General features: G+C 41.0%; 1 protein-coding gene across 2 annotated transcripts in view; it reads left to right on the forward strand.

The window, feature by feature from the left end:
• Window positions 1-13693, forward strand: part of LOC120530892 (forkhead-associated domain-containing protein 1-like) — a 106226-nt gene extending 92533 nt beyond the window's left edge. For both annotated transcript variants that reach the window (XM_039755658.1, XM_039755659.1), the window contains 5 exons: window positions 1889-2109; window positions 3511-3676; window positions 4229-4309; window positions 12967-13107; window positions 13422-13693. In XM_039755658.1, the coding sequence (XP_039611592.1) occupies window positions 1889-2109; window positions 3511-3676; window positions 4229-4309; window positions 12967-13107; window positions 13422-13517 (705 nt within the window). In that variant the 3' untranslated portion in view covers window positions 13518-13693. The remainder of the gene's footprint in view (window positions 1-1888; window positions 2110-3510; window positions 3677-4228; window positions 4310-12966; window positions 13108-13421) is intronic.
• Window positions 13694-23515: the final 9822 nt, after the last annotated feature.

Here is a 23515-nt window from a genome sequence, read left to right on the forward strand (position 1 = left end):
ATCCTGGATTGTGGGTACCGTGCATTGCCTTGGTATTTGCTTTTCTTCTTAAAGGTGAATGCCAAAATATTGAAAGAAATAACATTTAGATTGGATTAGATCAACTTTATTAGTCCAATGGGGAAATTCAGCAGAAACATTAAAAACTAGGATATACAGTAGACTTATGGACAAATAATAAAAATAAGCTGAACAAATACATTGGGGAAAAGTATTGAATTGCCCGATAACAGTGAGCAGAAAAGGCCACCAGAGGTGCTACTTAACACACCATGGTGGAATGAGCCTGTGCCTAAAAGTGTTCCAATTGTGTGAGTTCCATGGAGGACAGGCTGGCATCCCAGTTGGATGATGGCGTGACCTCCTACAAAAATGCCAGGGGATGGACGAACAGTAGCCAGAAGCCAAGAACAGTTCCATCCCCCATACATTAGGTGGCAGTAGCCCACTGGAGACATCCCTGCTTGGATACCCACTTTGGTTCATGGGAACTGCATTTCGGTGGTGCAGCCCTGTCGGGGTCCCCTGGGTGCCACAAGGGGAATCTCGTCAGGGGAGGACTGCCCTGGCTCCCAAACACCCCAGAAGTTCTCCCCACAAGTCATTTTGGGTCACCGGAAGGTATTTTGGGTCCAGCATAAAAGGAGCCCACTAACTTACCTTGGCCAACATTCAACTGGAGGCAGAAGGATAGGAAAAAGGTTCATTGTTTGTATGGTTATTGGCTGTGCTTCATTGAAAAAGGTGCTTGGTGGATTAAATATCCACCTGAACCAGTGAATGTGTTGGACATTATTGGGTCTGGGGTTTGGGACTTGGTGGTATTCCGTACTGGTTACAGTTGTTAATTGAACATATTGACGTGTTGAGTGTAATTAACATATTGTCAGACACCACTGCTTGTCTGCTACTAGAAGTTGTGTTTCACTTACAAATCCACCTATTTCAATGTCTGTGTCCTAGTCAGTTTTCAGCAACCAGTAAAGCACATTTGACCACTTTCACCGTACTCGTGGAGACATCACGCAGACGCCCTCAGGTCGTCCAGTTTATTCCCCGGGGCCTGTGTGTTGCTTACAATAATTGTTGGCAATGGTGTTTTAAAACCGTTCTAATTCAGACATAGTTGAAGCTCACCTCACTTTCCTCACTTTAGTTTTTAAATACTCCGGCATGTTAGGGGTAAAGGGGACTTTACTGAATGGCTGGTCTCAGTGATAGCAGTGCTTCCCGACTGTACTGTAGGTGAACAATGCCGACCACTCACCTGGCATTTCCAGCACAGTAAGTGTGTGAGTGTCCTATTGAATTCCAAAAGTAATAACAATTAAAAGTAGTCAACTTTCACAAATAGTGTCAAGCATTTTATGAAAAGAACTACTGACTGCTGGGTAATAGAAAACACGTGAAAAAAAAACTGGCACAAAACTTGGAGAGACCCACTGAGAGGTCAGCTGGAGAGCAGCATTGCTACCTTAATCTGGAAGTGCAGGAGTTTTTGTGAGTATCATGTGACCTTTTAGGTTACAATCAGAAAGCTACAAGTAGTTAGCAAAGACTCTGATTTTCAAATGATGTAAATATTTTAGAATTTCCTTGTATGTTTTTAACCTGTCTTGTCTCTATTTATTGTTTTATTTCACTTCTGTCTTAAACTGGGAAGAATATCTGAGAAGGCAAATTTCATGTTTTCTTGTGTCAACCTGATTAAATAAAAGTCTCGAATCGTGAGCAAGACGTCTGACAGAGGAATTCATCATTAAGCTAACAGAGTGGCCAACAAAACACATATGTGCTCAAATGTTACAGAAAAAGGTGTTAAAAATGGTTTGAAGCACATGAATCAAACATTCTGACTCAGCCTTGTGGCCTTGTTTTTCCGTTGCAGTACTTAGAACTGGTGAGGGCATTGGCCAATCTTCTTAAAGTAGATGAGCTCTCAGGCTGCAACTCCCTGAAGCACGTGCCTCAGGACGAGAGGGACATACTGACCAGCTTTCGGAAAAAAGACCACGATGTGTTGAGCACACGCATTGTCCTGCTTCAGAGCCAGGTGGAGCGCAAAGAAGAACTCATACGGAGATGTGAAGAGGAGCTCAACAAGCTCAGGTGGGCAGCTGTCAGATAAGGCAGGCCTGTAGGATTATTCTCAATAACAAATAGAAACTCTTGAGATTAGTGGACTCTGATACACTGGGAGGCACATGCAATCATTTAGTAAGAGGTTACCCTAGACAGATGCCCATGTAATCCATTAAAAGATCTGAAAAACAGATTTAGTCTGATGATGATTCTCATTCCTTCAAATGACTCCAGTCTGTTTCATAGCAAATGTTTGGTTTTCCTTGATTAGACAGGTTTCTGCTCTTACACATAGATGCAAAACTGATGAAAATGATTAAAGTGGCTATCAGTGTTCTGGCACTGTGGGGATGTGTAGAGAATGTACAAGGACCAGGAAGTGGACAAGAGAGGCACACCCGGTATGATCTCATAACTGAAAAGTTTTCTAGTAAAACAAAACCAAAAGAGGAAATCAGTAAAACAGCTGGGGAACAAAAAATACACCCAGCTGGACAGTGGGAAGTTCAAAATGGAGACTATTTATATTGTCATGTCAATGATAATCAATGATAACACAAGCTGTGACTTTCAGAGGTCCACCCTGCAACCTCAGATGCAAAACTAATGGCATTAATAATTTTAATCTTTTGAAAAAGTTTACCTAAATACTGTAGATATTAAACATCAAAGAGAAGCATTGTGTTGTGAAGTAAAATTTTAGTTCCTTCAGAAAAAATTAAATATACCTCTGAGTTCACAACAATCAGTCTTCAAAATAGAACTGATTAGCATAGTCAGCCAGCCTGATAAAGGAGTTTAAAATTTATATGATACATTTGTTCTGCACCCTGCATATTTCCTCATAAGGCAGAGTCAGAAGATGAGATCTATCTATCTATTATATAGTGCCTCACATGTCTATCTATCTATCTATCTATCTATCTATCTATCTATTATATAGTGCCTCACATATCTATCTATCTATCTATCTATCTATCTATCTATCTATCTATCTGTCTGTCTATCTATCTATCTATCATATAGTGCCTCACATGTCTATCTATCTATCTATATCTATCTATCTATCTATTATATAGTGCCTCACATGTCTATCTATATATCTATATCTATCTATCTATCTATATCTATCTACTCTATCTATCTATCTATCTATCTATCTATCTATCTATCTATCTATCTATCTATCTATTATATAGTGCCTTACTATCTGTATAATATATTTTTTTCATCCACTGGCACATATTAATACCATAGTTGTGTTTTCCATTGGCACATTACCAGAAAATATGTCATTGAACTGCCTATAAAGTGTAAAAGGGTTGAGAGTAACACAGTTCTGAAACTTGAAAATGTCTCTGAACTGCTGAATAAATGGGCTTCTTCATTGAGGATGTATATTTTTAATTTTCTTGCCCTTTGTCTCAGGCTAAGTAATGCAAATCTGCAACAACAGGAGACCGGGGTAGATAGGCTGAAGGAAGAAGCCCAGGCTGTGGCACAAGAGAATGCACTGCTGAGGGAAGCACTTGAGCGGGCCCAGCAACGCCTTGACCAGGAAAAACGACTAAACAAGGCCATTAAAGAGCGCAAGGTATCCATTACTTTCAGGTGTCCTCTCGTCTTTCCTATCCTATGTGACTCAATTTTAATTTTGCCATATTAAATTATTTTAGATTACAAGTAGGCCGTATCTGTGTACCTTATGATTGGAGGCCAAGTAGTAGCCGTATCTTGTGTAGGTAGATTAGCCAGATGACCTCCTTCAGATTTAGCTTTAGAGTAGATTCCTGTTGCAGAGTCTGATAATATATAAGAGAAAACCTTTCAAAAGTTAAATAAATATTTTTTTTTAATTAACACTGTTCCACAGAGACCTTTTTAAAAGTATCAGCTCAAAATCCTTTAACTAGATTTGTGTTTTTAATTTTTTGTAGTTTCTGCATCTTAAGGTTTAGGTTTAGCTATAAGTTTCACAGATCTAAAATACTTTATAGGAAACATTAAGCCTGGGAGAAAGTACAACGCTGATTCAGTTCGATACAGATTGTATGAGCCACAAGGAGAAAGGCCCATCTGCTGCCCCAAGAGATGCACAGCTTCTTATTCCAATGTTATTCCATCACTGTTTCCTTTGCCTCTGCAGACTTTTCACTTGGAACATCTAGACATGAAGTCAACAAAGACCCCAACACACAGCTGTGCACATGAGGATAGTCTTGGGAAGGTGAGTATGAAACAAGACTTTTATAATGGAGCATTATTCTATTAAAAATGACAAAATAAAACATCTGGTCTCCGTCAGAGCTCACAGTAAGTGATCTGCTTCTCACATCCTTAACAGTCACACTGATGTTAAAATGTCTGGGGCAGATAAACAAGTTCTGCTAGAAGCAGCTTTGTTTGTAATCTTTAGAGTGGTGACAAGAGGGGCCTTCGCAGCACTTGTGGAGACCTGTAGTATAGTGCAGTGCCTTTAAGATGTCTGCCTCAAGCTGTCACTTAATTTAGTGTCGTTCGACTAGCAAGTCTTCAGGCTGAACTCCAAGGGCTCAGTTCCAAAACCTTTTTTTTTTTTTTTTGCTGCCTTAAAACACAATCTGGTACCAGTTGGATAGACATCATTGTCCTACGTATTTTATTTTGTGCTCAATGTTGCTTTGTTTCACTGTTATAATTCAGATTTGGAACACTACATGTCATTAAAAACCAAACAACTCCAAATATTTTTAATATAATTTGCAGTTCTTGGAACAAAGCCCTCCTGTTTCTCTTCTGGGGGAAGATGGATGCCAGGTGTTAAGCTGATGTTACTGAATCAATGTCCAGAAATGAGGAAATTTGTTTTCCATCTGTCTGTTTTCATCTGATGTATGATTTTCCACACTAACAACTCGTTTCAGTCATGCATTCTTAATCATCAGGTTTACACTACTGTACTAGGCTTACCCTGTTAGGTGGAAATAAATACATTGTGCTTTCTTAATTCCTTGTAGTATGAAATGAAGAACGTGAGCAGCCTGCATTGCACCTTGGACCTTGAATTGTTATACTGTGGATTCAGAAAGCATTCAGACCCCCTTGCTTTTTGCACACTTTTATTGTAGATTTTTCATTTTTAAATGAATACATTAGCCATGGGCAGCACGGTGGCGCAGTGGGTAGCGCTGCTGGCTCGCAGTTAGGAGACCCGGGTTGGCTTCCCAGGTCCTCCCTGCGTGGAGTTTGCATGTTCTCCCCGTGTCTGAGTGGGTTTCCTCCGGGTGCTCCAGTTTCCTTCCACAGTCCAAAGACATGCAGGTTAGGTGGATTGGCGATTCTAAATGGTCCCTAGTGTGCGCTTGGTGTGTGGGGGTGTGTGTGTGTGTGTGTGTGCGCGCCCTGTGGTGGGCTGGCGCCCTACCCGGGGTTTGTTTCCTGTCTTCCGCCCTGTGTTGGCTGGGATTGCCTCCAGCAGACCCCCGTGACCCTGTAGTTAGGATATTGCAGGTTGGATAATGGATGGATACATTAGCCATTTTCCTTATCAGTCTACACTCAATAACCTCTAATAACAAACCTGTTTTCAGAAAGGTTAGCAAATTTATTAAAACAAAAAACTGATCATATATAAGTATTCAGACCCTTAATTCAGTACTTTGTAGAAGCCCCTTTGGCAGTATTTCCAGCTTCGAGTCGTCTTGGTTAAGTCTCGATTTAGGTAAGTTGACCTGTTCTTCCTGGCAGGTCCTCTCAAGCTTCACTCAATTGAGTGGGAAGCGTCTGTAAATTGCCATCTTCAGGTGTCCACTCAGATGTTCTATGGGGTTTAAGTCTGTGGTTTGGTTGGACTCCTGACTGCAGTCATTGCCATGTTGAAAGGTGAACTGTCCCCGCAGTCTAAGGTTGCATGCAGAGCTGTGCAGAATTTCTTTAAGAACTCTCTTTTTTTGGTTGCATTCATCCACCCCTTAATTCTATGCCGTCCCCCCAAAAAAATAGCATAATGGTGTCATCCATAGGGATGCTATTAGACAGGTAATGAATAGTGCCTGGTCCTCACCAGACATAATTCTTGGAGTTCTGGCCAAAGAGTTTCATTTTCATGTCATCAGACCAGATCATCATTTTCCTCATTCTCTCTGAGTCTTTTAATCTGTCATTTGCATGTTACTGAAGAGTTGCTTCAATCTAGCCACTTGCCGAAAATATCTAATTGATGGACTGCCGCTGAAACGGTCATCTTTCTGACAGGTTCTCCCATCTCAGCAGACGACTTCTTGGTCATCTCTCTGACCAAGGCCTTTTATACCTGGTTATTAAGTTTGGGTGGAAGGCCAACTCTAGGAAGAGTCATGGTGATTTCAGACTTCTTCCATTTCACGAATATTGAAGCCACTGCTCTCCTGGGGGCACTCAAAGCTTTAGAAATGGTTTAACATCGTCTCCCCGATCTGTGCCTCACCACAATTTGATTATAGAGATCTGCAGAGACTTCACGGCTTGCTTTTTGTCCTGACATTCAGTGTGAATTGTGGGACCTTCTATACACAGATGTGTGTGTCTTTATAAATGATGTCCAGTCAATTCAGTTGGCCACAGATGGACTCCAGTGAGGTTTTGGACACAACTCAGGAAAATTAAAGCAGACGAGAGTGCCACAGAAAAGGATCTGAATGACTTCATGAATGAGAGATCCGTTTTTCATTTTTAATGAGTTTGTAAACCTTTGTGAAAACAAGTTTTCATTTTGTCATATTAGGTTATTGAGTGTGATGGACAACTTTATCCATTTATCTGATTAAATTACATCTAAAACACAATGTGTACAGAAAGTGAAAGGGTCTGAATTCTTTCAGAATCCACTGTATATACAAAATTAATTAGTTGTCCCTTACTTGTACATTTTGTTAATGATTGTTGCTTAGTTCTTAACATTCTTCTTATCTTGGCATACTTCGTGCAAAACTGATTCATGCTTTATAAATAAGAGCTCGTTGATGAGCAGATGTTGAAATGAACACCTGCCACTTTTGGTTTTAATAACTATTGCTTAGCAATGTGCCGCTTATACAGTACATGGACAATCTCTCACAGAAATGTCTCAATTTTTCATCCAAAATTAATAACGAATCACGTACAAATAAGTACAGATTAAGTTTTAATATGAGTCTTAATATATGGATTGAGATACATACACAAACATTAAGAGATTGTTAGCGCATTACAAAATAGCAAAAATAACAGACTAACTTGAAGCTTATCACTGTTATGATAATAAATTACCAACATCTTCAGTAAATGTTGTTTCAGAGGTTGCCATCTATCATTTATCCAGAATAGACTCTGAAAGTGCTGTCGCTGAATCTTTGGATCCAATGTTTCCAGAATATGTGATCAAAAATAGCATCCGGTATGCAAAACCATTTACTGGTTTTCCTGTCAAAACCACTTTTATTATCATGGTATTTAAATTTTATTTTTGCAGTCTTGTTTTAGTTTTTTCAATGTATTGCCATGCTGATTTGCGCTGTGGTTAATCCCAGTCCAGTGAAACGTGTCAAAACATTTAAATAAATATTATCATTTTGGGTGGATGACTATAATATCCTTTTGAATTTCATCCTCCCCAAACACACTCAGTTAAACTCTGAATCTCGTTGTCCATTTTGCTGTATACATCTTCATCATCACTGATAACTCCAAAGTACAAACTACTAAAAGATGTTAGTAAGATGGCGCCAGTGCTTGTGGTCAACCAATCGGCACACTTCTTCACTTGACCCCCACCCACAATGGCTCCTAGTTACACGAAAAGTGCATACCCTGGAATAGAAGCTAAAATAGTAGTTGAAACTGCAAATGACCAAAGCTTCTGAGGTGGGAATGCTAGAAAGTTTCCCAAGTTTCTAAAAAGTCCCCAATTCCTGAAAAATGTTCCTATGGTGGTAAAGCACCTCATGATTCTGCATTCTGCTATTAATCTCTGAATGTGATGCAGACAATCATTACACATTACACTTACTTTCAGTAGGGTGAAGATCTACACTTCAGCCATCAAAAATCAGCTCTCGAGACACATCTCCAATATGAGCAGACTGGCGATGTAAACACATAGCAGTACAGTCGACTATTACCTTGACAAATTTCATTAACAGAGTAAAGAAGCATTCGAGCAAATGCAGCGATCCTGCTGTTTTAAAATGGGTTGAAAACGTTAATTTGTTTTGATTCTTTGCCAGTTCACATATTTTTTATGGTCCAGTAACATTCTAATTCTTTGTACCTTTTTAATTTTAGGGATCCAGTTGGCACATTTTGAATAATAATTAAAAGTGATCTGTTTAGTTTTTGTAAGCTCTGTTAGAATATTAGAACATTTTTTCACCAGAACAGGCCATTCATCCTAACAAGCTTTTTAATTTTGTGCACTTAATTCCTCCAACATAACATCACATTGAGTTTTCAAAGTCCCTTAAGTCCTGCTGTCTACCACACTACTTGGTTGCTTGTTGCAGGTGTCAGTGGTTCTTTGAGTGAAGAAAAACCTAAAGATTGTGTGAAATTTACCCTTAAGAAGTTTCCAATAGTGTCCCTGTGTTCTTGCTGAACTCAATTTAAAGTCACAGTCTCAATCCACTTTAATAAGTCCCTTCATAATTTTAAACACTTCAATCAGGTCTCCTCTTCATGTCCTTTTACTTAAACTGAAATGGCTCAGCTCTTTTAATCTTTCCTTGTAATTCATCTCTTGTATCCCGGACTATTTCTAGCGCTGCTATGTCCTTTTTGTAACCTGGAGATCAAAACTGCACACAGAACTCCGGGTGAGACCTCACCAGTGCATTATAAAGTTTGAGCAGAACCTCCTGTGACTTGTACTCCACACAACAGGGCTCTATATATCCTCCCATTCTGTTAGCCTTCTTAATGGCTTCTGAACACTGTCTGGAAGTTGATGGTGTCGAGTCCACTTTGACTCCTAAATCCTTCTAATAAGGCGTACTGTCAATTTTCAGGCCTCCCATTGTGTATTCAAACATAACATTATCATTTCCTACAAGTAATACTTTACATTTACTTACATTAAACTTCATTTGCCACAGATCTGCCCAATTCTGTATGCTGTCCAAGTTCCTCTGTAATGATTCAACCGATTCGAGATTATCTGTCAATCCACCTAGCTTAGTATCATCTGCAAACTTGACCAGCTTGTTATTTATATTCCTATCAAAGTCATTTATATGTCATATATACAGTACTCACGTATAAGTCGGATCTTGAAACCCGAAAAATCAATCATAACCCCGACTTATACACCCATTCACAATAATAATAATAATTTTTTATTTTTTTTTTTTTTACATCTTCTTGCCTACTCCAATCTCACAGTTTTTCAGACACATTAAATGTTGTTGCAGCAGCGCAGTTACCAATTTCTTTCGCCACTTCAACGACTTTCAATTTTAAACCAGCTTCATATTTTCTTCTGATCGAACGTTCTATCATAGATAACAGATGCTCTTATGATAAAAGTGTATGAGGGTGTGAGATACAAAACACAAAACAGTGCAAATGTCGCTTTGGAATAGTTCGGGTATTACCGTGCGGTCACGTAGGCACAATACATAGAAAAGAAAGGCAGTGTGCTCCATGGTTACTCTCTCAGGTGGGTGTTAGCATATCATAATCTCTTGGACCAATAACGTGAGTTTTCTGCATCCAACTTACTTATATGACTGACATTATAAAATACTGGACATTATATGGTAAAATCAAGCCTCGACTTATCCGCAGGAGAACTTAAATGCGAGTATATACGGTATATTTAAAATAGCAACACTGACCCCTAAAGGACTCCACTCTTAACTCCACCCGACTCTGATAGGGTTCCCCACACCAGAACCTTCTGCTTCCTGTGTCTGAGCCAGTTGTGCACCCATCTACACCTCTTTTAGTTTGATGCCCAACCTCTCATATGACACCTTATCACATTCTTCCTGAAAATCAAGATAAATAATATTGTATGCACCACTCTTATTGTATCCATTTGTTGCTTCCTTGTAGAATTCCAGTATGTTAGTAAAACATGACCACCCTTGTCTAAACCCATGCTGACTTTTCAGTAAAACTCCTGTTGTTTGCCTCTTATTCTCTTCCTTAATGATTCCTTCCATTAATTTACCTGTGATGCATGTTAAGTGTACTGGCCTATAGTTATTTGACTCTATGCGATCACCCTGTTCATGTAGTGAGATAATATTTGATATTTTCCAGTCCTTAAGTGTTCCCCCAGTGTGCAGTGACTTTCAAGGGTTTATATAATGTATGTACTCACAAACCTCCTTCAGCACTCCGGGATAAATGTTATCTGGTCCTGGTGAATTGTTAGATTTCAGGTCATACCGGTGATGTTAGAAGGAGGTCATTGTATGGAATGTAGTGTAAAGAGAGTTCAGAGATCTGTAGGTGTTCTTAAGGACAAGTCTACTGGTCCACCCTCTGCTGCTGACCTCAGTACTACAGAGTGTGACCACAAGAGGTGCCAGTGAGTTCCAAACCCAAGACACAGTAATAAAGCACATGTTGATGTGATAAAATAAAGGATTTTTATTCACACAAGGCAGTTTTTTTCAGTCCTCCAGCAATCATCCACAATAACAATACACAATAAAAATCCTCTCTGCCTCTGCTGAGTTTTGCCCACTGCCTCCCGACCCTGGATCATTAATGAGGCAACAGCCTCACTTTTATGCCGGACCCTGGAATACTTCTAGTGTCACACTGTGACCTCGAAGCTGTGCTTCAGGACCATAGTAAAAGTAGGGTGATCCTCCCCTGATAGCACCCTCTATTGATCCCCAGGACCCTGACAGGATCCTGACAGGTTCCCATATGAGGACCACTGCCACCTGTTGTATTGGGGACGGAACCACTCCCAATCCTCAGCTTTTCTCAGTCTGTCTTCTATAGTATGCTGGTTGGGTGCAAATGTATTTCCTTGTCACTCCAGCCATTTTGCATGCGTCATCGCACCGACATCCTGTCAGGTAATGAGATATCCTCAGTTCTGGCCAGGATGCCCATTCTCCTCCTCCAACAGCCATTCTCAAAACGTTGAGAAGGAGGATAAATGAGCTTAAGCTGGTCTAAATTGTGCTGCTCACTGCTTGGATATGCACTTGAGTTTGAATTTTGAACATTTCTGACTGGATATTTCCATTGGTCTTTGATCCCAGTTATATACTCAGACATAAATAGCCAACCACTCACTTAGCAGGCGTACGCAAGGAATTGTACAATGACACCGTCGTATGTGTTTAGACATGTTTAACTCGGGAATTTAATTCTTCTGAGCAATGCATGCTTTGTCACTGCCACTGATTAATTTTCAGATTAGACTTACCCAGGGCATTTGTTTTTTTTTTTAATCAAACATGTTTAGCCAATTTTGTCTAGTTTGTATGTCAAACCTTATTCTGTCAGTACTGTTTCAGCTCAAGGACAATGGCCATGCAATACCATCTGAGGAACCTTCACTTCAGTGGTGGCCAAAAGTTTTGGCAGTGACACAAATGTCATGTTTTGCAAAATTTGTAGCTTCAGTTGTTGTGGTGGCAGTTCACAGTGTTTTTATAATATGGTGCAGAGTGATCCTCCAGAGAGGTCAGCTAGAAGGGCAGCAAAGAAGCAACTTCCTTCCAAGAAAAACATTAAGGACAGACTGAAATTCTGCAAGAAGTACAAGGATTGGACAGCAGAAGACGGGTGCAAAGTTATTTTTTCCAGTTGAATCCTCCTTTTGACTGTTTGGGACATCTAGAAAATTGATTGTCCAAAGAAGGAAAGGGTGAACGCTACCATGAGTCCTTTGTCACTGCGCTCACAGTGAATGAAGCATCCTGAGACAATCCATATGTGAGGTTGCTTCTCATCCAAAGGAGCGGGCCCACTCACAATTCTGCCCAAGAACACAGCCATAAATAAAGAATGGCATCAAAACGTCCTCCAAGAGCAACTTCTCCCAACAATCCAGGCGCAGTTTGGTGATGATCTGTGTATTTTCCAGCATGATGGAGCACCATGTCACAAGGCAAAAGTGATAATGAAGTGACTCAGAGATCATAACATTGAAAGTTTGGACCCGTGGCCAGGAAACTGCCCAGACCTTAATCCCATTGAGAACCTGTGGTCAATTCTCAAACAGCGGGTGGTCAAGCAGAAGCCCACGAATTGTGACCAACTCCAAGCCCTTAAAATGCAAGAATGGATCAGCATCAGTCAGGATTTGGCCCAGAAGCTGATAACCAGCATGCCAGAGCAAACTGCAGAAGTTATGAAGAAGGAACAACACAGTAAATATTGAATCTTTACATAAATTTGATGTATTTGCCAATAAAAGCCTTTGGAACATGTTACATTTGTATAATTGTTCTTCAGTATACAATAGAAACATGTAAAAAAAAATCTGAAAATGCTAAAGGAGCAAAGTTTGCAAAGCACCACATTTGTGGCCCCACCAAAACTTTTGGCTACTACTGTACATTTGCTGTATCATAAAAAGTGAGGCCAGGGCATTCAGACATCTTCAGAACTGGCAGCTGCTCATTGCTATCTCATCTTAGCTCCACTTTATTAATATTAAAGACTTTTTGCCATACTATATTAAATATTTTAGGGACAATCCTGGATTCTTAAATCGTGTGAAAGATTTCAAAATATATTTATTTTTGCTACATCTCTTAATTATGAACATGTAATGTGTAAACATATTGTAAAATAGAGGAAGATGGGAAAGAAGCCCTTTTGCCTCTTAGTCTGAATGCTGTCCACCAAAAAAATAAAAAAAAAACAGCCTAAAGATCTTTTTGCATTTGTTAAATGTTGACTCTGTATGCCCTGCAGCTGAATGCCAAGACAACCGTACTACAAGGAAAAATGAAGAAAAAGGATTATGAAATTGAAACACTGAGGAAGCAGCTTTGCAAGCAGGACAAAGAGCTTATCAGCACAACCTCTCAACTTGCAAGCCTCAAAACTGCCCTGGTACGTACGCCTTTCTTTTCTGTAATGCGCAGAGTCTCTTCAGCTTGCCCTAAAGATACTATGGGAGTCCCCATTAGATCTCCGGTTAAGCAAGTAGAAGGCTCTTGTTTGCTAAGCTATCTCTGTAGCCTCGAGAGATTGGGGTTTTCTGTTTCTTTGAAAGAAGATAAAACAATTGCTTGATGATATTCTTACCCTGACTAAGATTTTTGGATAAGCCAGTTGTCTTCTTGGGGCCCAGTTATTTAATGCTGTATTCTGATTCATAAGCTATTGTATCATTACATGCATTTGTGTGGTGGTTTTACTTGTAGGCCGCAAAGCAGAGGCAGAGGAGCAACTGTCCAACAATCGAGTCTCCATCATTGGGTACACTAATGGAAGAATCATCCCTCAGTCCCACCCCATGATCCAGATGTCAATGTCCGACGGGCCTCCCACCCCAAGCCAGTAGTCCTCTTAAACCTGTATGTGTGACATGTGCCACAATCAGCTATCAACATGTAATGATGTGAATCTGTAAATATTTCTGCTAAATCTTTTATATGAAAAAAATAAATCAAAATTGCTCTTTGCATTTAAAAAGTCGGAAAAGAAAATCAGATGCCTGGCTGGTTGTACATTTTTGTTGTTCTGATGAGTCTGATCTATGTGTGAGACTTATGGCCACACTCACTCCAGTATTTTGTAAGTGAAATTCGCTTGTGAGGATATCAAACTAGCCTCTTCCGTATAGTATGTGGTCGAACTGTGTTTTGTCTGCCATGAAGCTGTATTTCCTTATAGAACAGTTAAAGGAATTATCCACTTCTTTGTAGGCTTTCTTTGTTTTGCAATTTTATATGGAAGGAAGAGTTTTAAGATAAGGTTGCTATACTAACTAATCATGGTGGCAGAGAGTGGCTATGTGTTGCACGTGTAAGAATTTCAGTGTATTCAGTACATGTGACCATAATTCCGCTATTGACCTATGGTGGACAGTGCAATACAGCATCACTCCACCCCAGCCAGCCCCCAACTACTAGTGGCAGGCTTCATCCTAAGCAGGCCCCAAAATGGGCAACAGGAAAGAAACCTTAAAAAATTCTGGCATATTTAGATAATCTGAACAAAAAAATCTCTATAAATATATTTATTTGAAAAATCACAAAAAAGAAGCACACAGTAGCAAAAGTGCAAAACATTTTGCCTAAAGCGGCAATCCAAAGCCAAGCAGGAAATTCAGAAACCACAATATTCAAAGAACAGCAATACTTACAACTCCAATAAAAGTCAATGAACCTCTATGGGAACCTTTTACTCACTTCTCCCGGCTTACTCAAGAAACTAGATACTTGTTTTTCCTGTTGAGTCATGACAAAAGGACTGGACACACGCACACGTATTGTTTTATCATATAGTAGCTACTGGGCACCACCATTTCTGTGTATACAGTACTTGCTATCGAGTTGCTATGCAGAAGTAGAGGAGAATGCGCAGCATGTGACGTCACCATAGCATTGATTTAAAAGTTGCCAATGTACGTTTCCTGTTTGGAAAGTGTGGCAAGTGTGCTTTCTTGATTTGTTTTTCTTGATTCTGACTTTGAAATAATTGGCCACGTCTTGGGTTCCGATTATTATCTTTGGTCAAAGACGGGATTGATTTCTAGTCTGAGTACAGTTAGGTTTTATCGTCTCATCCCTTTCAGTATAAACTGCCTTTTCTTCTGCACAGACAGAATAATTTTGTCTTGAAATCCTGGCCTGAGCACATTCTGTATTCACTGGTTGCTCCCTGGCTGTTAGTTTTCCTATCAACGTTCCAGTATAAATGACTGTGGGATTGCTCTTGATTGCATTTTACAATGGACTGATTTGTATCTTGCACCATATGCAACTCAGATCAGCCCTGAACTGGACAAGTGGCTTAGAAAATGAATGGGTGGATGGATGTGTCTGTGGTGGCTACACTTCAAAATCTGGTATAGACCTCAGCTCCGAAGGGTTCAATGTGCCTTTTAAAGCTCCTTGGATGAATTTATGCATTACTGGCTCTACTTGACCCTGACTATGAATTTTGAGCTGGGTGAAGCCTTTGAACTAAGAAAAATCTGGAACTTTCCACGTATTTGTTATTTGCGGTTTGTGTGGTAAGGAAAGTGCAAGTTATTAAGGAGGTATAAGTCAGGACCATCTGAAGAAATCACTAAATCTGAGGAGCTACTGCATGGCGATCACTCAGCACAAGCTCATCTGATGCTGCTTCTGTGTGTTGAGGTTGAGTAAACACCTGCTTTCTGCAGCGGGGTGTTAGTGAGGCCACTCTTTGTTACATGTCATCCATGAGTTTTTAGGCAGAGCAGGACATTAGGGACACACAAGATGAGATGCAGATGCAGTTTGGTATGACCAATGTTTTAGTGCAATAAAGGAATTACACACTCTTTGTTTAATGCAGTAGGCTTAATTCATGATATGTTTGGGGAAAAGGAAGAGGTTCCATCTAAAAATCCAAACAGCCATAGTGATAACCTATTATTTCAGTTAAAGCTTCAACTTATAGTGCACCACAACAGGATTAGCCTCGAGCTCAGGCACTGCGTCGGTGTGAATCTTCACTGCATCACAATGCACACACACTCCCACACCTTGCCAATTTAGAGTGAAACTTGCAGGCAAATGTTAGAAGATGTAGGAAGAAAACATCTCTCTATTATAGTAAAAAAATCCTGGGACGAGACGAGACTTTTTAGCCTTGGAGGATATGAGACTTTTTAGCCTGGGACTAGACGAGACTTTTTAGCCTTGGAGGATACGAAACTTTTTAGCCTGGGACAAGAGCAAGTCTTTTTAGCCTGGGACGAGATGAGACTTTTTAGCCTGGGACGAGACAAGACTTTTTAGCCTAGGAGGATACGAAACTTTTTAGCCTGGGACGAGACGAGACTTTTTCAGAGAGACACTTAGATATCCCATGAGACAAGACTTTGTGCCAAGAGATTTAACCATGCCTGCCAAAAGAGTAGAAGACAAAGTAGAACGTTTTAAAGAGGTTCAAAAATGTTGGCGATATACACATGCAGAGCAGGTTAGAGATAATGAAAGTACTAAAATTCAAAAGTCTCAAGAAAATGATAGTAAAGATCACATTACTAACAGAAATTATTACTCGGTGAAATAATGGAGCAGCGAAAAGAGATCGAATATATTGTTCGGATTTAAACTTTAAGTCGGAGACTTGTAGATCGTCTAATTCGTGTTGCCATCAGGAAAAAGTAGAGTTTCTTCCCAATGAAGAAGCCCCAGTGAATTAAAAGATTTGTTGTTTGGTGAAAGTGAAATCCACATACGTGAGTGGCAGAGACTTGAAGTAGCTTGCTTGGCACCATTCCAGGAGGGTTGGTGAGCAAAGCGAGCAGAGGGAGAAGCCCCCTAGTGAATATTAATAATTTATTATTTATAGAACACTTCTCTAACCTACTCCACTCACTTTACCCAGTACATCTTGGTACACCATTCTTTTTTCAAAAGGTGCCCAGAGAAGGTCAGAACCTCAGTTTTATGTCTCATCCCAAGGATGACGCCATTTTTACAGCACAGTGTGGCTGTCACTGCACGGAGGAATTGAGTCCCACACACAGACCACAGGGTAAGCACCCCCTGATGGCTTCACCAACACCTCCTCCATCAGCAACCCAAGCTTTTCCCAGATGGTCTCCCATCCAAGTACTTGTTAGGGTCGAGTATGTTTAACTTCAGATGGCTTACCTGTTCTGAAGTACAGGTGGTATGGCTGCTGGCTCATGCAAAGAAACTACAAAGAGTAAGCCCACATGTGCAAAGTGTTGACATGCATGGCCCCCCAGCTACTGTAGGAATTTATTCTTGATCCCTGGAGTTTTAATGTGATCAGTAATGGCTTAATAATTGCCAGTGTTGTACCTTTTACCTGTGAAATAATGAAGAACAGCTCCTGTCCCATCTTTCTGGTTGCCTGCAGTTGATAATAGCTGTGTCTCTTGTAGTTTCCATTTTTCTACGTTGGATTGGAGGGTCCACTTTTAGGTGTTCACTTGTTAGTGTTGTCAAGCTGGTTTGCCATATCCTGTGCCCACACCCTTATATGGGGGCTCTTCTAAGGTCCACTTTTCTTCCCATAAGCTGAGCCCTTTCTACCACATCAGTCAGCTATGTGTGTTTGTGTGTCAGTGGAGGTGTGTTAGTACGCACCTTGCCTGATAAGTAATTCCTGTGATAAGCTTTCTTTTGCCAGGGAATCGGACTATGAATGAGTGAATGAACCAACAAAATGATGTCCCATTTTTAAATTGCATTTCGTGTACACGTCTACGTGTGGTGAGATATTCTTGTGATTTTAGTTGTGAACCATCCAAATATATCACAGTGAGGAGATATGGTAAGTTTTGACCACATAATCCACTTCTCTTCCTCCTTTGTAGACGTACCTTCCTACTCACGGGCCCTGCCATATAAGGCCTTGAAGCTCTTGTGTGTTTCTGCAGCAGCAGCCCTGACTCACTGGCTGGATTGGCAGATTGGGCAAGAAGCGCCTTGGCTGTGTGGCTCAGGAAGTGCTTTTCAATCAGATATCAAGCCGGGCCACTTCTGCAGATCTTATAAAAGTCCACAGTTCCTTTTTGTGCATATAGAGCAACCAGAAGAGACTACTTGAGCATGCGTATCTGCATCTAAAAATAAAAGAAATAACAAATGAGTGCTTTTAAGAAGACACATGCAGAGCAGCCTCATTGTCAGCATCTTCTTCCATAGACCTGCATGCGATTCCCAGTCTCACAGAAGTCCCTCCTGGAAACCCCAAAGTGAACCGTTGGCCCTGATACCAACAACACCTAGAACACCTAGAATGGCCTCCTGGTCCATTTACTGTGTGCATGCACCCAAACCTCCATGAAATCAGTTCTGCAAGGGTGGGATATCTCCACTGTGTAGCAAAATAAACAGAAGAAGTGACAGAAAACATGTGTGAGGTCTGTTAGGGTGGATCTACACTGCTCAAAAAAATTAAAGGCACACTTTTTAATCCAAGTATAGCATCAAGTCAGTGACACTTCTGGGCTGTTGATCTGGTCAGTTAAGTAGCAGAGGGGGTTAATCAGTTTCAGCTGCTTTGGTGTTAATGAAATTATCAACAGGTGCACTAGAGGGGCAACAATGAGACGACCCCCAAAACAGGACTGGTGTAACAGGTGGAGGCCACTGACAGTTTTCCCTCCTCGTCTGTTTTTTCACTAGTTTTTCATTTGCCTACGGTCAGCGTCACTACTGGTAGCATGAGGCAATACCTGGACCCTACAGAGGTGGCACATGTAGTCCAACCTCTCCAGGATGGCACATCAATACATACCATCGCCAGAAGGTTTGCAGTGTCTCCCAGCACAGTCTCAAGGGCATGTTGGAGATTTCAGGAGACAGGAAGTTACTCTAGGAGAGCTGGACAGGGCTGTAGAAAATCCTTCACCCATCAGCAGGTCCCACCGGTATCTGCTTCTTTGGGCAAGGAGGAACAGGATGAGCACTGACAGAGCCTACAAAATGACCTCCAGCAGGCCACTGGTGTGAATGTCTCTGACCAAACAATTAGAAACAGACTTCATAAGGGTGGCCTGAGGGCCGGACATCCTCTAGTGGGCCCTGTGCTCAGTGCCCGCCCAGCACCGTGGAGCTAGACTGGCATTTTCCATAGAATACCAGAATTGGCAGGTTCACCACTGGCGCCCTGTGCATTTCACAGATGAGAGCAGGTTCACCCTGTGTGCAGTCAGTTCCTGGAGAATGAAGGAATTGATACCATTGACTGGCCCCGACACTCACCTGACCTCAATCCAATAGAACACCTCTGGGTGGGACATTATGTTTTGCTGCATCTAATGCTCCCAGGTTGCACCTCAGACTGTCCAGGAGCTCAGTGATGCCCTGGTCCAGATCTGGGAGGAGATACCCTAGGACACCATCCATCGTCTCATTAGGAGGATGCCCCCAAACAATCCCCCAACATTGTCAGGCATGTATACAAACAGGTAGGGGCCATACAAACTACTGAGTACGATTTGGAGTTGCTGCAATGAAATTTCGGCTAAATGGATTCACATGCCTGCTGCATCATTTTTTTCCCTTTGATTTTCAGGGTGTCTTTGAATTCAGCCCTCTGTAGGTTGATGATTTTTATTTCCACCAAGTGATGTGGCATCCTTTAATTCCTAACACCTTACCCAGTCCAGGGGCTTCATGTATAATGCCGTGCGTAGAACTTGCACTATAACATGGCGTAAGCACAAAAGCCGAAATGTGCTTACGCACAGAAAAATCCAGATGCAGGAATCTGTGCGTACTCCAACTTCCACGTGAAAACTAACGCTCGTGCACACGCTTCATGTAACACCCCAACTCCTCCCAGAATTACGCCTCTTTGAATATGCAAATCAAAATAAATCGCCCTTAAGCTCAGCATTCTGTGAAAAGACAATGGGAAAAGCACGGGGGAAAATATAAGAATTTCAGCGAATACCAAGTGGAGGCAAAGGAAAAACATACTATTTGTTCAAATAAACCGTGGTATAATCAACAAAAGGAAGTTGATCGAGTGACATAGCGTGTTGGAGAAACTTGAAAGCTCACGTTTACAAAATCGCACAGTGCCGGAAATAAAAAAGAAGTCACATATCAAAGTCGCTGTGAAAAGGCGAGTTGTAGCCCACTGTCTGAGTGTCATATGAAAGCTTATTAGGGTACAGAGAAAAAAAGGCACACAGTGGGGAAAAAGCACGAAATGTCAACTTCAATCTCGACATTTCCACTTTAATCACGTAGTTTATTTTGTCATTAAAGTAGAACATCATAAACTTCATCTTAAAATTGTTTAATTAACCAGTTTCTCAAATCACATCGTAATTAAAGTAGCACGTTAAATGCTTTGTTTTGTATTTGATCTTCTATGTGCTCTATGTGTGTGAATCACTACTTGCTTCTTAAACCAGCTCTCTTCCTCCAACTGGACACAGAATCCATTACATTCGTGATATTACAACTCTCTGAATAACTAAAATACTGAGATGTATACGTGATATCATTTTTATGATGATAGGAGTTAAAGCACGTTATTAAACATGAGTTTCACGGCGCAGTGATTGTGTCGACCTTGATGAAATAATTTATTGCAGCAGTACTCAGGGGCGGCTCTAGGCTTGTGGTGGCACTGGGCAGAGGAAGAATCGGTGGCTCCTTCGCCGCCAATGTCAGTAAGGTAGCTTATGCACGGTGGATGGCCACGTCCGTTGCAGACACTGCATAGCCGCCTCGTGCTCATGACACAAGCATTTAACTTTTGCTGAAATTTGTCGCTGTGTTGTTATTTTCTCTTTCTGTTTTATATTCAATATATATTGGCGTGGCCGCCACTGCAGTCCTTGCTTTTCTTTCCCCAAATACCCAATCACCACACAATCAGCTCTGTAATAGAAATTAAGCCATCAGTAAGCTTAGAGCACCGATTCTTCAAAACGTTTAAAGAACATTGAAATATCTTCGTAGTACATGTTTAATTATTCTATCCTTAACGACACTCCCAGTGAAGAATATAGATTATTTAAATGAAGTTAAAGTTTTATCTGTATAATTTAATAAACATATTTTGCTGCATTTCACCTTAAAAATGATATCGTCATCATATGTAAATACGCGCTTTATAAAGTGGCTCAGGTTGTGCGATATTATAACTGTAGTGCAAGTTTACAGTGGGGTGATTGTACTTATAAGTACAAACCGTTCTACAAGGAGCAATTGATTGACTGCATTTAAAGTTCTTGGAATGAAACTGTTTCTGAACCGCGAGGTCTGTACAGGAAAGGCTTTGAAACGTTTTGCCGTGGCTGAGACAGCGTGTCCTTGAAGCTGTATACCGATAATTCTCTTTCCGATCAGCTGCTGCTGTGATTCACACTCAGATACAGTGATATAAATACTCCGAGTGGTGCAGTGAGAGTAATATGGAAAAAGATGATCTGCTGTGGCAACTCCTAACAAGAGGAGCTGAAAGAAGAAGAAGAAGAAGGAGAAGTGAGAGTACCAATGCTAAAGCAGTTATGGTATTTGGAATACTATGGCTGTTCCCTGGACCATTATACTGTTACAAGTTAATTACAATCAGATGCGTTACACTAATAAACAATATGCGGTTAGTTTCAGGGTAATTATAAAGCCGCGTCAGGAAAATAAGGTGTAACCACACAGGAACAGTAGCATTGCTTTGACGCTGGGTGCCGCCAGTCTGCAAAACCGAGCGGAGAACTTGCGTACGACAAGGCATGAGGTACCGTGGAAAAGTGCGTGGATTTACGCCAAGTGTAGGTTTTATACATCGTGATTTGAACGTGGAAAAGTTCTTACGCAACATTTCTGTGCGTACGCACCGTTTATACATGAGGCCCCAGATCAGTAGAGATATCCAGCAGGATTTTTTGTCCCATTGAGATCTGATGTATTTTCAAAGTGTTCCTTTCATTGTTTTGAGCAGTTTAATAAGGATGGATTGCTCATTAATATTTTTCAGACCCTTTTTGTCCAAACCAGGCAGCCACATCATTATTCTTTACACTTTGCTACTAATGGAAATTTGCTCAGTATGTGCATTTTTACACCACAAATTTCTCAAGAAATTAGAACTGATAACATTTCGGAGGCCTGTTTTTGTTTGTTAACAATGCATCCCTAACAGACTGCCATGCCACTTTATTCTCACAACTCTGTGGTTCAAGCCGTGATGTTATCGATCGACAATGGCGCTTCTTTCATCTTGTATTTAAAGTGCCTATGAAACGCATTCGCCACTTTGGGCATTTTCACTTTTAATTATTTTACAACATTGAATTACAGTGGGTGCAATTTTTTTTTTCTAACACTAAATAACAGAAAACGACTACGTAATGTCAAAGTGTAAACAGTCAGTCAGTCAGGTTCTAACCTGCTTAGTCCTGATTGAAATTTGTACAAATGTTTATTTAAATTATGGGTAGAGTGGTGGCTCTGAAGCTAGGGATTTGCACTGGTAATTCGAAGGTTGCCAGTTTGAATCCCATAAACGCCAAAAGAGACTCTGCTCTGTTGGGCCCTTGAGCAAGACCCTTAACCTGCAATTGCTCCGTCCTGGGAAGAACGTTAACCTGCATTCAGCCCTGCATGTAGGCCCTCCAAACTACAGGGAAAACCTGCAGGTTGGTGGCAGAATTGGCACTCCAGCCACCATAAAAAACCTCACACTGGTTCCATTCCATTTAAACTAGCGTGATGCTGAGGTGCCACCTGTTACGTGGCTGCACTCGGGTCCTAATCTGGGATCCTGAGTTGGCTTGTCATGTGGTGGCTGCAGCAATGTGCTGTATCAGCGTGTTCTCCTAACCTCTCTCTTAGTCCTGAGCAGGGCCGTGGGGGTCTGCTGGGGCCTATCCCAACTAGCATGATGGCACAGATGGGGGTACCAGTCCATCACAGAGTAAACTCACACACTTTCACCAATTTAGGTTCGCCAATCCATGACACACAGACACCGGGAAAACGTGCAAACTCCACGTAGAGAGAACCTGGGATGTGAACCCCAGCCTCCTTCCTGCCCGGCAGCAGTGCCAACGTGTCACCCAAAGTGTAAACAAATTGGTCAAAATGAACTCTTTCAGGGCTGATGTCGACTTTTGTCAAAAGGAGGAGCTGACGATGGTAATTGACTGTAAACTGTGACAAAACCAACCGTTATGTTTTAGTTGGACTCTCGTTGCTAGAAGGAAAGTTAGATTCATTGATTTGACCGAGATTTCCTGCACTCGTGTGAGTAGCAAGGCGCAAACCGACAAAAATGGCACTGACATCTGGCGAGATGTCAAAGCGAATGCATAAAGAAAAACACTCCATGGACGACATTTTGCCTATCATCTCTGAACTAGACTATGACGTGACTGAATCAGATTTTGATACAAGTTATTGAAAACGAATGTGAGGTTCCAGCTGATTGGTCCCCAGCTAATCGTTGTACTGACAATGTTCGCCAGGGAGGACTGCCATTTAACAATGATAAGAGGTAGAAACCAGATTGCAATGCACGGCGACCGTGTCCCAGCCATGCAAAGAGAGCCTAGCACCAAGCCTGACGCGTATTCTTGGCAAACTGGCAGCCACAGCATGCAGCAACAGATGTTTTATGTTGATTTCTGTGTGAATCCATTGCTTTTCTGAAACAGTTTTTTTGGAAAAAATATTCAGCCTTCAAAGAGTTAATTACAAATGCACCCAATATAAAATGACTGATCCTGTAAATCTTAACCCCTTTTGATATGACACCCCTGAACCCTATCTGGGGCAGTCAATTGGTTTTATGTCACAGAATTAGTTCAATGGAGGTC

This window comes from Polypterus senegalus, chromosome 6, assembly GCF_016835505.1.
Source record: "Polypterus senegalus isolate Bchr_013 chromosome 6, ASM1683550v1, whole genome shotgun sequence".
NCBI lineage: Eukaryota > Metazoa > Chordata > Cladistia > Polypteriformes > Polypteridae > Polypterus > Polypterus senegalus.